This window comes from Balaenoptera musculus, chromosome 15 (genome assembly GCF_009873245.2).
Source record: "Balaenoptera musculus isolate JJ_BM4_2016_0621 chromosome 15, mBalMus1.pri.v3, whole genome shotgun sequence".
NCBI lineage: Eukaryota > Metazoa > Chordata > Mammalia > Artiodactyla > Balaenopteridae > Balaenoptera > Balaenoptera musculus.
In genome coordinates this window covers 6,325,569-6,341,599 of record NC_045799.1, presented here as the reverse complement: position 1 = coordinate 6,341,599, position 16,031 = coordinate 6,325,569, and the positions used below count along the sequence as shown (strand labels likewise).

Sequence of the window (16,031 nt, the reverse complement as noted above, 5' to 3'; positions counted from 1 at the left end):
TCCTCCTCCCTTCGTTGTGCCCCACAGGCCATCTGTGCCGTGATGGAGGGAAGTGGGGTGGGGAGTGAAGCCTTTGTGGGGACTGATACCATGCCCGTCGTGCACACATGGGATTGCTCTTCACTTTTTCAGGAAGTCACAGACACATGTGTCGTTATTCCCGTATCACAGGAAAAGAAAGCTGAAGTTAAAGCAGGCTACATACCCTCCTTGGGGCCGCACGGCTAGTGTCACGAGCTCCCAAACTCCACCCTGACCCGTTTGCCTCCGAAGACCCTGCCTCACAGAGGGAGAAGAATCAGTAGGTGCCACACGATGGAAGAAAATGTGCACACGTTGTTGGCACCCCGTAAGTGCGTGTTGATAAGTGAATGGGTGAGACTCTTTCAAGGAGAGGGTTACTAACAGGATCTACTGCTACAAGATGTCGCTAACAATAGTTCAAGTTATAATAGGAAAAAAATCTGGAAATCACGTATATATATATATATATATATATATATATTTTTTTTTTTTTTTTTCAGGAAGAACGAGTCTGTTTAATGACATGGCTGGGTCTGGTTACAAACATCAGAAACTACAAAAGGAGGACAGGCAGTTACACGGATGGCTGCACGAAGATGGGACAGGAGGACACAGGCACAGTAGCCACAGCAGCAAAACATCCTTGAGGACAATACACGTGACCAAGGGGCACACATTGGGGGGGTCCCCAGCAACGCTGACCTAGATGGATGGAGAGGGCCGACTGCAAGCCAGCAGCCAGGAGAGGCAGGGGAGGGAAGGTCCTCAGTCCACAGAGCCCCAGGAAGAGATGGAGGCATCTGGTCCCGTCACCACTGCCCCACCGACAGCAGCCTGGATCCCCCTCCCGCCAGGGCCGTCTGTCTTAGTGGCAAAGGCAGATGGAGCTGGCATCCGAGGTTTCTGGACCATGGCCCCTCCCCCGCTGCAGTCGTCCTGTCCAGAACTTCTGGCCCCCTCTGTCTCCCCTTGCCCATTTAGGGACAAGTCAGGGAGCCACCTCCTTTTGTGGGGGGCAGAGGTAGGGAACGCCGAATCCTTTCTGCCTGAAGTGGAAAGCAGGAATGTGGGGAGCTGGTCAGAGAGAATGGGCTGGGCTTTGCTGGCAAGCTGGGTCACCCCAACCCTGCCCACGCAGGCCTGGGTCCTCTCTGTGCTGATGTGGGACCCCGTCATCTCTGCCAGAACACTCTGTTCTCTGCCCAGAAGCTGCCAGGACCCCTCGGAGGGCAGAACCGAGGCTTCACACGTGCCTCTGGGCCTTCACGTATATATTTATTATAACCTATATTAGTCAGCTCGGGCTCCCATAACAAAATACCATAAACTGGGTGGTTTAAACAACAGAAATTTATTTTCTCACAGTTCTGGAGGCTGGAAGTCCAAGATCAGGGTGCCAACATGGTCCAGTTCTTGTGAGCGTCCTCTTCCTGGCTTGCTGATTGCTTCTTGCTGTGTCCTCACGTGGCAGAGAGAAAGAGTTCTGGTGTCTCTTCCACTTCCTATAAGGGCACTAATCCCATCATGAGGAACCCACCCTTATGACCTAATCTAACCGTATTTACCTCCCAAAGGCCCCATCTCCAAACACTATCATACTGAGAATTAGTGCTTTAACATATGAATTTGGGGGGAGACACAAACCTTCAGTCCATAACACCCATTACCAGGACACTGGATTAAATAAATCATGGAGCACCTATACTATAGAATGCTCTGCAGCTTTTAAATAATAATATTGCACAATTATGGTTTCAACAGGAAAGACATTAGTGACAGATGAAGTGAAAAAGTCACATTATGATGCATATATACAACATCACCCCATTCCTACCAATACTAGGGGCGTGGGGTACTTTGGCAAGACCTGGATCTCACACCCATCCCCTGACCAGAGGGCCACCAACCATTGAGATTGGACAACTTCATACAAACTACAATAGGAAGGGAGGGGCATCTCCAATAGAAAGAGGGAGCTGGGCAGACAAAAAAGACAGAAACGCCAGCCACACTGCCACGTCTTGAGTCCTCACTGTGCCACGCCAGGTTCTACAGGCACTGAAATATACTATCTCCTTTAACTTTCACAGTAACCCTTTGAGATGGGTATTATTCCTCTCACTTCTTGCAAGTGAGGAAACAAGAGACTTAGATCGTTGGAGTCGCTTAACAAAGATTCTAAACCGGGCCTGCACTGCACCAAAGCTGTGATACTAACCAACAAATCATGAAACCACAAAAGCCTTACTTTTACCACATCGCCTGCTGCTGGCACATAGCAGGTGTTCAGAATAATGAATGCTGATTGGAAATGAATGGAGAGGAGGCAAGAAGTGATGTATGGGCACGGGTAGTTGGATTTGCTTTGGGAAAAGGGACAGAAGCAGGAGGTGGGGAATGGTGGAGGGAAACAGGGAGGTGGGCTGGAGCCATCAGTTAACACTCAGGCTTCCCCTGAGAAGTAGGAGGCCAAGGTATATGCCAGGAGAGATGGCATCAGGGCAGGAAGGAGGACTCCAGGTGGGCAGAAACTGTTTAGAACAGGCACTGCAGAATCTGACAGAGAAAGAGAACTGGAAGAAAACTGTTCTCGTCCTCAGGAAGACTCAGATAAAACCACAGAATATGTAATGGGAGAAAACGCGGCAATGTATCCCAAACACTGTCCAGTTTCTATTTTAACACAGTTTATCTCCTTGTGCTCCAGAATCTACCTTCCCACATTCTTATAGAAATGAGCCACAGTGAGTAACCCCGAGGCCCTGGACCCCTGAGCAGATTAACCATGGTTCCCTTGGAAACTGGGAAGAAGTAGTTCCTCCTCCACCAGAAGGGAAAACTCCTTTTTCTTCCTCCAGCACCCCGGCCCCCTTTAGGTTTCAGCCCCCTCACACACACACACACTCATGTGTGCCCCTTCCCCCGGTACACGTGCACTTCCCGTGTGACACTCGCCGCCGTGCACGGGTGCACAGCCCTGTCACACTGCCTGGAGTTACCACCCCCCCGTCCCCCGGCAGCCACCCCCTCTACCTCCCTGCCAACAGAACCCCGATTGTGTTCAGGAAGACGATGTGCCTGCTCTGACCTAAGCCAGGCCTATTTCTTTTGCCGGATCCTCAAATTCCAGACTCCCTTGCAGCTAAGAGTGTCCTGTGACTCAGCTGTAGCCAGTGAGACAGAAGGGGCTTCTCAAGATGGGGGGAGGGCCCTGAGGTACTGAATTTGGGCACATCGATTCCCATCTCTTTCCAGTGTAGAACGGCTAAACAGCTGGCAGAACGGCTATAATTTCCCTTTGCACCTAGGTTTCTGGATACGAACTCATTTCTGCCAATTGAAGCCACTCGCAGAATATTTCGAAGGCAGAAAGGAGGCGGAGGCATCCTCCTGCGGTTTGGGCTGTTTGCCGGTGGTAAACAAGTGTGAGGAGACGTGGGGTTTTCTGCAGCAGAATTCAGGTGTCCAGTCGCCAGCCCATGGGTGTGGACAGTTAGTTATGGCCGAGGCAGCCGCCTGACCCTGCTTTCCCGTGTCCAGTGATCTGTTCTGTAGAAGCTGGAAAGCAGCTGCAGTGGCAGTTTCCTGATCCTGGGGTCACGGCTCTGGCAGTGTGCTCTAGAATTCATTCATTCCACTGGCCGAACCCTGACACCCACCTAACGGCTTGTGGCTTGTGTCCCCCGCTCTTGCCGGCCCGTGTTGCTCTGTCCAGAGAGCCTTTCCTGGGGGGCCAGCCTAATGTCCACTCCTCCAGCTTTTCCAATGGTTTTCCAAGCAACCGTTCCCTGTGGTAAAAAAAAAAAAATTTTTTTTTCTGTTTAAAATAGCAAAGATGTAGAAACATTCTGGATCCTCTAGTTTGAACCAAAAAATGCTACCGGGGGGTCAGGCATGACAAAAGAATGACGATAAGAGGCCTCAGGGAAGGTTTCATTTCTGTGAGCCTCAGTTTCTTCTTCTGCAGAATGGAGATCAAAGACTATTATCTTTATTACACTTAATAGTTGACTACTGTGGTAGACTGCATTTCCCAAACATGGTCACGACAACATTTCCCATTCCACAAGCCCTTCCACACGTGACCTTGTCACTTTCCGTCAAGTCGGAGGAATCTAACCCCCTCACTCCTGAATCACGGCTGGGCTGGCATCCGACTCGCTTGCAACCAACATGATGAGTCAGGATCCGCCGGCTGGAATTCGCAGGCTGTCGGAAGGGGTGCACGTCTCCAGCCCCGCCCATTTCGCGCGGGGCTCCAGCTCCGGTCCCGCCCCGGCCGCGCGAGGCTCCAGCCCCGCCCTCGCCGCTCAGGCGGCGGAGGGGCGGGGATCGGTGGGCGGGGCCAAGGACAGCGCGCGGCCCCGGCCCCACCCCGCCGCTCTGGGCTGGGGCTCCCGCGGGCCCCGCCCACCGCTCTGCTCCCTCTGCGGTCCGCTGTGCGGGCGGCGGCGCAGGGCTGCGCACCATGGCCGGGCTGCTGGCGCTGCTGTGCCCCACGGGCAGGGTGGGCGCCCGGGTCCGGTCTCGCGCCACCTGGCTCCTGGGCGCTGCCGCCCCCCGCGCCCCGCCGCCCGTGTTTCTGCCGCTGCTCGGGCCCGGGCTGGACGCCCCGCTGCTGCGCGCGGCCCGCGGGAACTGCCACGGCCGCCAGGTAAGCCTCCCCGCCCCCACCCCGAACCCCGGGAGCCCCGATCGTCGGCCCATCTCCGCCGAAGGAGAGCCTGACTCGCGCAGCTGCCCGAGACCGAGCACCTCCAGGGTCCCCAGGCCTCAGATCTCTGCAAGTCAAGGAAGCGGGTTCCCAGTTGACAGCCGGGGAAACTGAGGCTCAGGGAAGTGTGGTGACTGCCCAGGGTCACAACCTCCAGGGGATCCCAGGATCCCAAAGCGTCAGGCTGTACTGTGGTGGTGGCCGAGAGGATTGGAGATGGGGCCTGGGCTTGGTATGGACGTTCTCACTGGGCGGTAGAGTTGTTCCCTTTGGAGTCGCGCCGGGGCCTCCTCCCTGGGCCGAGGAGAAAGGCTTGGTGGGTGCTGCAGTCTCTAACACCCCCCAGCACTTGCTGCCACTCCCTTTTTATCTAACCCAGAGGGCAGGCCTCCCTGTCGGACTGCAGGCAGGACGCGCGCAAGAAACTCAGTGTTACTTCATTGCATCAATATTTCACTTCGGTCGCTTCTGTGTATGCTAACTGAAAACTGGTTTCCATTCAGAATGGTAATGCAGACTATCCCTTTTTGAAAGTTTTGAAGTGGGTCTCCTTAAAGAAAAAAGGGGGTAAGCAGTGAAGTCTGGAGATCCAGAGCTAACAAGTTGGGAGAAGCAGTGCCTGGAGCTTTGCACCTTCGGTCCCTTTGCCTGCCTGCATCCACTCACCAGCGGTGCAGCCCTGCCCCAAGTGCTGAAGGCCTCTGAGCCTGTTTGCTGACCTGGCAGGCGTTTAAAATAGCACCTTCCCAACAATAGTGTGGGGAACAGTTCCATGAGCTGATGTGGACCTCAACATGGTGCCACCGGGAGCCAGTGCTTCCTGAATGTTGCATAGGCATTTGACCCATGACCTTACCATGCCTCTGCCACAGGTGGAGAAACTTCCTTCCCTGCCTCTGCTCCCCCATCGGACAGGCGGTAGATCTTGTCTCTGCCTCCTGAGCCCAGTTAGGGGACCCTCATGCGTCCGGCACCCTCCGCGCACACCCAGCTGTCTCCTGGTGATTGTTCGTGGATCAGCCCAGCTGTCCCTTCCTCCCAGAAGCCTTCCCTGACCACCAGTGATACCTTGGGTGCCTCCACTGGCCCCCTCCTCAGCCCCATGGGTGTGCATCTTCTATGCGCTCATCATATGGAATGTCCTCCCGACTTGCTGGTCTGTCTTGTGAGCCTGGCACTGGCAGGTGTGTGTGTGTGTGTATGTATGTGTATGTGTACTGCTTCCCCACCCCATATTTATTAAAGTAAGAAGGCTGTATTAGAAGGGTCAGGAAGGTTTGAGGAATGAGCCAAATATCTTGCTCACAAGTTCAGATTGTTTAGAGTGACACCTGTTTTCATTCATGCAATAAGTAATATTAATAATAAACACTATATTGTGTTTACTTTGTACCAGGCACTGTTCTGAGTACTTTGAAAATATTAATTCATGTAATCCTCACAACAACCCTGTGACGTAAGCAATACTGTCATCCCCCCCTTAAGCCCAGAGAGGTTGAGTAACTTTCTGAGAATCACACAGAGGTTACCTGCCAGAACTGGGATCCAAACCAGTCTCATTCCAAAGCTTCTGCCCTCAACAGCTGTGCTGTGTTCCTCACTTATTCGTGAGTGTCTGCACTGTGCTAGGCACTGCTCTAAGGTGGGGGGGGGGAATAGAGCAATGAACAAAACAGACACAACCCACCCTCAGGGACCCTGACGTCTAGTGGGAGGGGAGGGACAATAAACAGAATATATATACACTATATATATACACTGTATACACTACCAAACGTAAAATAGCTAGCTAGTGGGAAGCAACCGCATAGCACAGGGAGATCAGCTCTGTGCTTTGTGACCACCTAGAGGGGTGGGACAGGGAGGGTGGGAGGGAGACGCAAGAGGGAGGGGATATGGGAACATATGTATATGTATAACTGATTCACTTTGTTATAAAGCAGAAACTAACACACCATTGTAAAGCAATTATACTCCAATAAAGATGTTAAAAAAAAAAAAAAGAAAATATCAGGCTTGTTGATGTGACAGGTGCTACTGAGAAATGCCAAGGGGGGAGGGAGGGTGCAGATGGGCAGGGCTGCAGGGAGGGATGCTGCCAGTTTAATAAATAAGGTCATCAGGGAGGGGCTCCCTGAAGAGGCAGCGTGTGAGCGAGAACTGGGAGGTGAGGAGGACGCTGGGGCTCAAGAGAGCAAGCCATCCGCAGGTACATGAAAACACCTATCTAAGAATAGACACCAGGGAGGTGCGATGTTGTCTGCATCCAGGGCAGCGACTAAGGATACATCACAGGTTTTTTTTTTTTTTTTCATCACAGGTTCTTAAGGTGATATTTCACGAAGAAATGCATGTCTGAAAAGTTTCCATTCCTTGCAGGTCATCGCCTCATAAATTCCTTTATTTCAGTCTCTTTATTCTCCTCCAGGGTTAGGAAGAAAAATGCGTGACCTACAATGATTAAAGAGATTTGCAGGATAAAAGGAAGAAAATTGTCCATATAAGATTCTAACTCTAGAAAGTTAAAAACTAACCGCAGCACCGGCTAACAGGAAATTGTCCGTTGTGTCTGAATATTTTGTCCCTCCCATTGTCTTGCAATAGATGCTGGTTATTCTGTAGCTGGAAGTCTGGCTGCCTTTTTATTTTTCTTTTCTGGCCAAAAGGCCTTTTGCCAAAATAGAGGTCGTACAGCAAAGGGCTCTCAAGAGAGAGAGACAGTTCCGCCCGGTCCTGGCAAGTGGACAGAGGGGACATAGTGAAGTCTGGTTGGGCCAGGTGTCCAGGGTGGGAAGTGAAAGGGGCTTTCACCCGTCATCAGCCGCAGGACGTTGTTTGGCTCTTGGAACCGGGGGTTGTCCACTGCTCCTCCTATCAGGGCCTGGCAGATCTCCCGTCTGGGGCACTTCATCCGCAGCCAAAAGGCGGGTAGGGAGCTGTTTATCAGAAGGAGCCTGAGTTCCCAGCGGCCGTTCTGGCTGCTGGGCGTCAGGGAACAGGGAGGGCGCGGCGCCGGCCCAACCGAAGGGTACTGGTGACAGTTGTCCTTCCCCCCTCCAGAGCCTTGACGTTCTGGAACAGGATCTTCCTTGAGGAACGTTCAGCTCTTGGGGGACATGAAGGGGAGCCTGCAGCACAGAACTCAGTCTGGGCGCTGACAGCCAGCTCATAGCTTTGCCCCAAACCTTGGTCTCCCATCTGTCGAAGTGGGAGCGACAGAGGTGCCCACGCCGTGGGGTTGTGGGGTTTTATGGGACGGCGCCTTTCAAGTGCTAAGCCTGGTACCTGGATCAATAGAAGGGGCCTCTCTTGAGGACACTGGTGCTTTTCCTGAAACCTTTCAAAAAATGTTATGCTTTCCTGCTTATCAGAACCAGTCTCTGGGACCGCATAAATGGATACTGGAGTTTAGTAGCCACTCCCCTTCTTTTAAGTGTTTGTTTTCATAAGTCTGAAAAAAGCCCGCAGAAGTCAAAGCTAAAGGCAGAGAGGAAATACAGTTCGTCCCCCGCCTTAGGACCTTAACACTTAATTCCCAGGGACTGAGCAGCCTTTAATGAAACAGATTTAATTTTAATTTAAGCTTTAATTTAAAGCTTCCAGGTGTTTTGGGGTTTTGTTTGGTTGGTTTTTTTCAGTCCCAACTGCAGTTTGGGAACAAAAGAGATGCTCTTCCAGTTGGGAGGTAATGAAAAGACTCTTTCAACTAATAAATCTGAGTTTTGTACCAACTTTTTTGGGAGCAGGGGCAAATGAGTAGCTGCTGTGTATGATTAAAAATCAAGGATGATTCTGGGAAACGTTTTTTTTTTTTTTTTTTTTTTGGCCACGCTGCGCAGCTTGTGAGATCTTAGTTCCCTGACCAGGGATTGAACTCGCACCCTCGGCAGTGAAAGCGCAGAGTCCTAACTACTGGACCACCAGGAAATTCCCAATTCTGGGCAAGTTTTAATCCAAGACTGAATTCCACCCCCTCCTTGCCGTGCGTGGAATGTGGCCCTTCACTCAGCCTTACTTAGTTCTTCTGGGGACAGTAGGAGAGTCTGCTTTTGTGCTTTCTTATCTTCTATGTACGTGCAGCACCCACGGTTTACCTTCCGTTCTGGCGGCTGGTCCAGAGCCAATCCCTCCTGTCCTGCATGAAACCAAGCTGAGAGGCTGCCCCCGGGGTCACCAGACACAACAGGGCTGCAGACACTGCAGACATTCTTTGTAGGGCAAAATGGACTGTGGCTCTCAGCTTGCCCTGAAGAGTAAATTTTAGAATCTGTACTTTGTATTTCAGTTGAATCAAATTCTGCTTCATAAAAAGGAATGAAGTTTGATACCTGCTACAATGTGGATGAACCTTGCAAACATGATGATAAGTGAAAAAAGCTGCCGTAGTCTGTTCGGGCTGCTGTAACACCATAGGCTGGGCGGCTTAAAAGGCAGACATTCATTTCTCACAGTCCTGAAGTCAAGAAGTCCAAGGTCAAGACAAGGGCAGATTCAGTGTCTGGTGAGGAGGGCCTGCTTCCTAGTTCATAGCCAGCTGTCTTCTGTCTTCTTGCCATGTCCTCACATGGTAGAAGGTTCAAGGGAGCGCTCTGGGGTCTCTTTTATAAGGGCCCTGATCCCATTCATGAGGGCTCCACCTTCATGACCTAGTCACCTCCCACCTCCAAATACCATCCTGGTGGGGATTCAGTTTCAACATACGGATTTGGGGCGGGGTGGGGGGATGTCCACAAACATTCAGTCTGTAGCAGAAGCCAGTCACAAAAGGCCCCATGCTGTATGTATAGCCCCATTTACATGAAACATCCAGAAAGGGCAAGTCCATAGACAGAAAGGAGTTTCGTGTTTGCCTTCCCCCATCAGGATGGGGGAGAGAGGAATGGGGAGTGACTGCTAATTGGGTGACAAAAATGTTCCAAAGTTAGGTCCTTGTGATGGTTGCACAACTGCAAACACACGTAAACCATTCGACTGTATGTTTTAAACCTTAAGATGGACTTTATGGCCTGTAATCTATATACCAGCAGAACTGTTACCAAAGTGGATGGGCCTCCCTGGGGAGGAGGAAGAAACGCACGTGGGGCGTTAGGTGGTGACGTCCCGATGGAGGGAACTGCACAGGAGCGGCTGTGTGAGGGTCTCGGTTTTAAAGAGGGTGCTCCAGGAGGGCCTCCCTGAGGTGAGGTCGGAATAAAGACCTGGAGGCGGGTCTGTGAGGACGTCGGGGAAGAGCATTCAGGCAGAGGAAGCAGCAGATGCCAAGGCCTGGAGCGGGCCTGGCCTGTCCTGCTTAAAGCAGCAAGAAGGCCGCGTGGCCCGAATGGGTAGCAGGAAGGAGAATGGGGGGGAGGGGGGCGGGCCTGGAGGGCTGAGGGGCTGGTGCTTCCAGGAGGCCTCTGACGGGGGTGGTGCTGTAATCCCACCTCGGCTTTTACAGGCTCCGTCCGGCCACTGTGTTGAGTGGTCAAGGGTGGGACTGGGGGACCAGCTGGGAGGGAGGCCATCATAGTAACCCAGGGGAGAGATGAGGGGCCTGGGCCAAGTGGTCCTGAAGCAGCGTTCCCTAAACCCACCTAGGCTGGCACCACTCAGTGCCCCTCCGGTCAGTAGCCCTGTCTGCTGCTCTGTAGGGTCAGCCCCTCATGGGAGACCTGCGAGGTCAGGCCCCGGGCCCCTAGGTGGCCCCTGGTCTCTCATGTTCCTGCCCACAGCCTGGGCAAGAGTAGCTCGGGAGGTCTGGTCCGAGTGCCGTCAAAGAAAGAAAACAGCCCAGGAGGCCGACTGCAGTGGGCCCGGTGGAGGGCGGGGCAGTGGATTCTGATGGGCAGACACCGCCATGTCCTGAGGATGGAAGGGCAGGGGTGGGCCACCAGGGCTGCTGGCTCAGGGGACAGCACGGATGAGCACGAGGGATGGAGGACGCAGCGCGGGCCTGGCGTGCGATGGGGGGACGAGGCTTGGGTGGGCAATGGAAGTATCTGAGGAGGAAGGGGACCTGCTGCACTTAAAACTCTTTATCAGGGAGTTCCCTGGCAGTCCAGTGGTTAGGCCTCCGCGCTTTCAGTGCCGAGGGCACGGGTTTAATCCCTGGACGGGGAACTAAGATGCCAAGGCACAGCTGTGTGGCGCGGCCAAAAAAAAAAAAAAGTAAAAACTCTTGATCACATCCTAGTACCTGTGCGTGCGATCCAGCTCGACCCCTCATACACCGGGCAGAGATGGTCCCTTCACCCTCCCAGTGCTAGGAGCCGGGCAAGACGACCAGGTCCTCGCTCCCTGGAACCACACATTCCGGGCCTCTGGCCAACAGCAAACAAGCGAAGAACGGAATGCTTACATACATGTATTTGTTCTATTTGTTACATTATAAGCAGGACAACTCCTGAAGATGGAAATCTCAGAGAGGGAAGTAGAGATGTGATAGCGTGGCTGCCACTGAGGGCAGGCAGCTGAGGTGGTCAAGGAGGGCCTCTTGGAGAAGGTGACTGTGTTTCCAGCTTAGGAAGTGGCGGCACTCCAGTGTGTCGCAAGGCAGGTACATCTGAGAAGGGAAGGCCGTGTGGAGAGTCTGCTGAGGGCGGGCAGGAGCAGGGCAAAGGGAGGCGAGAGTGCTGAGCAGGCGTTTACCTGGCAGCGCTGGCTGACCACTTAGAAGCACCAGGGGAACTGACACCTCATCGCAGTGCCCAGGCCTCACCCCAGATCTGTGAAATCAGAGGCTGGGCGCCTGGGCGTAGACAGACGGATCAGCACCATCTGGGTCCCCTGGGAGCTCTTGAGGAAGGCAGCGTCTGGGGCCTCCCCGCAGACGTGCCTGGTCAAAGCTCCCGCCTGCCCGCCTGCCCGCCTGCCCGCCTGCCCGGCAGGGGCTCCGGGGCAGGGCCGGGAGGAGGACCTGTGCCTCGTTGCGTTTGGAGGCTGCTGCCCTGGGCACCTGTGTCATTTCACTTTCATCCCTGGGGGTGCCACGCTGCATGTCATGTGTCCCCACCCCCCCACCGCAGCCTTTGAAGCGTGGCTCCACTGCAGCATGTTCTAAAAATACAAGAAAGCAGCCGTCCCGCTGCAGAGTCAGTAGCCGGAGCTGACTGACCCAGATGCTGTCAGAAGAGCTCTGAGGTCTGTCGTTAGAGCTGAAGAAATCCTTTGATGAAAAAGGCACTCTCCATATTGAGCAGTTTTGTCTTTTTAATCCAAGGTTTTTATTTCTCCCAAACATTCCAGGCCTTGTAGATGCTCAGTAATTGTTAACAAACACTCCACGCAATGAATACTTTCTGTACTAACCCTGCCGCTGCATTTATGGCCCGGGAACTAGCCCTCCCTTTCTCCGTTCAGATCTCAGGGGTAAATCTTGATTCCAGAAGTAAATATGTCACGGCTTCTGCTCCGTTTTATTTCGTACCCACTGTCTTGTAGAGTCTAACATGGTTGTCACGTCACCACAGACCTGGTGGCATGAGACGACACACATTTATTCTTTTACGGCCCTGGAGGTCAGAAGCCCAAACGGGGTCTCACAGGGCTAAAGTCAGTGTGTGGGCAGGGCTGGTTCCTTCCAGCTGCTCTCCGGGAGAATCCATTTCCTGCCTTTTCCAGCTTCTAGAGGTGCCTGCATTCCTTGGCTCGTGGCCTTTTCCTCTGTCTTCAGAGCCAGCAGCACAAATCTCTGCAAATCTGACTCTGCTTCTGGCCTCACATCTGCTTCTCTGACCCTCCTGCCCCCCTCTGTCCACTCACAGGACCCTTATGATTAAGGTCCCACTGGTCCCACTCAGAAAATCCAGGATGATTTGCCCATCTCAAGATCCTTAACTTAATCCCACCTGCAAAATCCTTCTGCCACTCAAGGTAACATATTCACAGGTTCTGGGGACTAGGACCTAGACATCTTTGGGGCCATCGTTCTGCCCATCGTACCTGGTACCCAGCCCTTCACTGCACTCAGTGACTTAGCAGGCATTAGCCTCAGCTGACAAAGAAAGAGAGTAACTCATCTCTCACTGGATGGGAAAGAGCAGAACGCTGCCTGCGTCTGAAGCTGTTGACGACACTAACATTCTTGCTCCTGCCCTAAAGTGTCTCCCCTTCTTTGACTTGTGCGCAGGACACCAGCAAAATCACTGTGACAACAGGCGGCAACAGCAGCAGCACAGAGGAGAAAAAGCAAAGCAAGTCGCAGCAGCTGAAAAAGATTTTTCAAGAATATGGTGCCGTTGGCGTGTCAGTGCACATTGGAATCTCATTAATCTCTTTGGGCATGTTTTACATGGTTGTTTCAAGGTAAGATTTTGACAGTAATAGATATTTGTTTTTCGCTGTCACCCAAGTGTCTTTGGGAATAAGAACTTTTTTCTTAAGACTTTATTTTCATCTAGCTACTTTCATCACGTTTTTAAAAATACTGTAAATGTCATAGCCAAATTGATCGGTTAACTCTGTCCATTGCTGTAGTAAACATCTTTTGTGTTTGTCTGTTTGCCTCTCTCCCCTCCAGTGGTGTGGACATGTCAGCCATCCTGCTTAAACTCGGGTTTAAAGAGTCACTGGTACAGTCGAAAATGGCAGCAGGCACAAGTACTTTCGTGGTGGCCTATGCCATCCACAAGGTGTTCGCACCCGTGAGGATCAGCATTACCTTAGTTTCCGTGCCCCTGATTGTCAGATATTTTCGGAAAGTGGGAATTTTTAAACCTCCAGCTGCAAAGCCTTGATGAACTCTTCAGTTGTGGGCCTGAAAACCTATTTCTTTGAAATGACACATTTTGGACTGGTTTTATGATGTAGGGTTTATGGTGGGGGTGAGGCAGGGGTTAGCTGCTGTCTTCTCGTGAATAGGATTTACTTTTGCCAGCAAAACTTCAGGGTTTCAAATCACTGTAATGTTTTTGCTTTGTAAGTTTTGGTAATGCTGTTCATCATAGGGCTTGTCTGCATCACCTAAAATGTCAGCAAAGCATCACCACTGCGTTATCATCTGAAACAAAACTGTCAGCCAGGAAATGTTCCTTCTGGAAGATCATTGGTGAGGGTCTGCGTGCAGAAGCCTCAGGGGTTAATCTTTGCTCAAGTTCTTAAAGGGCAGCGATTCATTAAGCTGGTTTTTTAAATTCCCCTTCCTCCCATATTTGCTGTCAGGCTGCCTTCGTTTTAATATGCAGTATTGTGCAAAACAGCTGCCAGTGCTACAATTAATGAAGCAGAATTTAAGACTTCACAATATGGAATCAGGATCTTAATTAGCATCAACACTTTGACATTCATTACACTTGTTTGGGGGGAAAGAAAAACAAGTATTTCTGGTACGTTTCGCTGATCCCAAGACACCTTCAAATCTGGACATGATGGGGCCTGCCTCAGCTGATTTTTCCCAAACTTCATTAAAGTAGGTCAGAATCATTTGTCTCTGTTTCGGTAAAATATGGAAACTTCATCCAATAGTAATGGCATCAGTTGGCCCCGGACGCCTGTGTCCTCAGAGGAATCTGGATACTGCACATATACGCAAAGCTGAGACAATCTTGGCCTAACCTACTCTGTCTCAGACTTCAGACATTCCAGAACTAGTGTCACAGTGTTTACACTGTGTTGCTACTTATATTTTTTAATTGAGTTAAAATTATGTAATGTATGCAAAAAAAGATTTTGTATCACTCTCTAAAAAAGGAAAATTACTAGCAGTTGCTGTAAATGGGAGACAACCGCAAAATAATAATACAAGCCGGGCAGGGACTGAGCTAGTTTACCAGATAAAGGGTGTGTGACTTCAGGCCCCTCATTCCCTGTTTGGGACATTGGTTACGAATAGAAATGCAAGCACACAGATGCCAGTTGAGACTTTCTCCTTGAGACAGTCAGGCGCAAGCGACGGAGAGGGAATATATTCCCGTGGGCTTCGGCATCACTGACGGGACACCTGCTGCACACCCCAGGAACCCCAGTGTAACCAGTCTGCCCTGCCACCATGGTTGAGGGGTTGCATTTATCTTTCTGGCTCCCAGATTTATTTTTTTATTTTAGTTTTTTGGTTTGATTAACTACATTTGTGACAATCAGAAGACTCAAGGAACTATAAACTGATCATCCTGGTTTTACTGAGATCTGACTATTGACAGTTTCCTAGTTAGCCCGTAGTAACCCATGTCAATCAGTTATTTCAGTTAACTTTTATGAGAATCTCTGTGAGACAGATTCTCCACCTGCAAGATCTTTAAAGTGGATCCGTTATTCCACCCCCCCACCCCCCCTTTTAAAGCAGTTAGCCCACTGCCAAAAGGTTTTAGCAATTTAAAGTTGGAATTAGACTGCCTTTCTGGGGTCTAATTCCCAGGATGCATCCACAGCAGAGAGAGATGGCACCAGTGCTAGGTAATTCCTCATGAGGGCAGGACCAGCACTTTTGTGTTGCTGTCTGTGTGTGAACAGTTGGCTTTGGGCTCCTAACCACCTTCCTCACCGGCCTCCCAACCATTCAGATCGTGAGTAATGCCTATGCAAAAAAGCCGATAGGGATTCCTACAGGTTTAAGGGCTTGAATGGGAGTGGAATGAAAGGGAAAGCAATAAAACAAATTATCATACCAAATAGCCATAGCGTTCTCTTGTAAGCCCCAACTCCACTCCACTCCAGTGGCCAGTTGTCAGAACAGAACAGAGTAACTAGAGAGGCAATCAAAGGATCAGGGAGTTAGAGCATTATGTGAATTCACCAGCAAGATGTACAGATCACTTGTATTTACATTGTTTTTATGGAACTAGGCGAATAAAACTGATGATCTATTTTAAACACGTAAGCCATTGTTCACCTCTAATTTTTTATCTGACAAAATGAGCAGCTTAAATTCCGTGAAACAAATAAACCATCTTTGTAAAGTTTATGAAGAACTTTATTCTTAAAAAGCCATCACTGCTGCTGATTATGAAGCAGCAGCACGTGTGACTAGTTTATTAATGCTGTGCTGCTACAGTGAGCTCTCTTCTGTGCTTGTGTGGGATTGTTTGGGGAAATGACAGCTTAGCTAGTAGTATCACTGGTGGGGTTATTCATGTTGTGTCGACTACAGCCGGGGTGGATGGATGAACTACTACTCTGGGATGTAAAAGCTCAAGACTGTGGGAACCAAAAGCTCCTTTGTCCCAAGGGGGCTAACTGGACACGGCAGTTTTACTCAGTTCTTAAGTTTCCACGACTACTTCGGCAACTCTGACATGGAAGCGTATAGCCACGTCCTTCTGTGTAGACATTTCTGAGCTCTGTATGCCTCTTGCACTGAAAGTCGGCCATGAAAGCATAT

The 16,031-nt window shown here is 50.9% G+C and overlaps 1 protein-coding gene across 1 annotated transcript; it reads left to right on the top strand.

Moving 5' to 3' along the window:
* Positions 1 to 4,439: 4,439 nt before the first annotated feature.
* On the top strand, positions 4,440 to 15,612 carry FAM210B (family with sequence similarity 210 member B). Its single transcript, XM_036826718.1, has 3 exons — positions 4,440 to 4,678; positions 12,846 to 13,021; positions 13,236 to 15,612. The coding sequence occupies exons 1-3, from the start codon at positions 4,493 to 4,495 to the stop codon at positions 13,450 to 13,452; spliced, it is 579 nt and encodes a 192-aa protein (XP_036682613.1). The 5' UTR covers positions 4,440 to 4,492; the 3' UTR covers positions 13,453 to 15,612.
* The last annotated feature ends 419 nt before the right edge of the window (positions 15,613 to 16,031 follow it).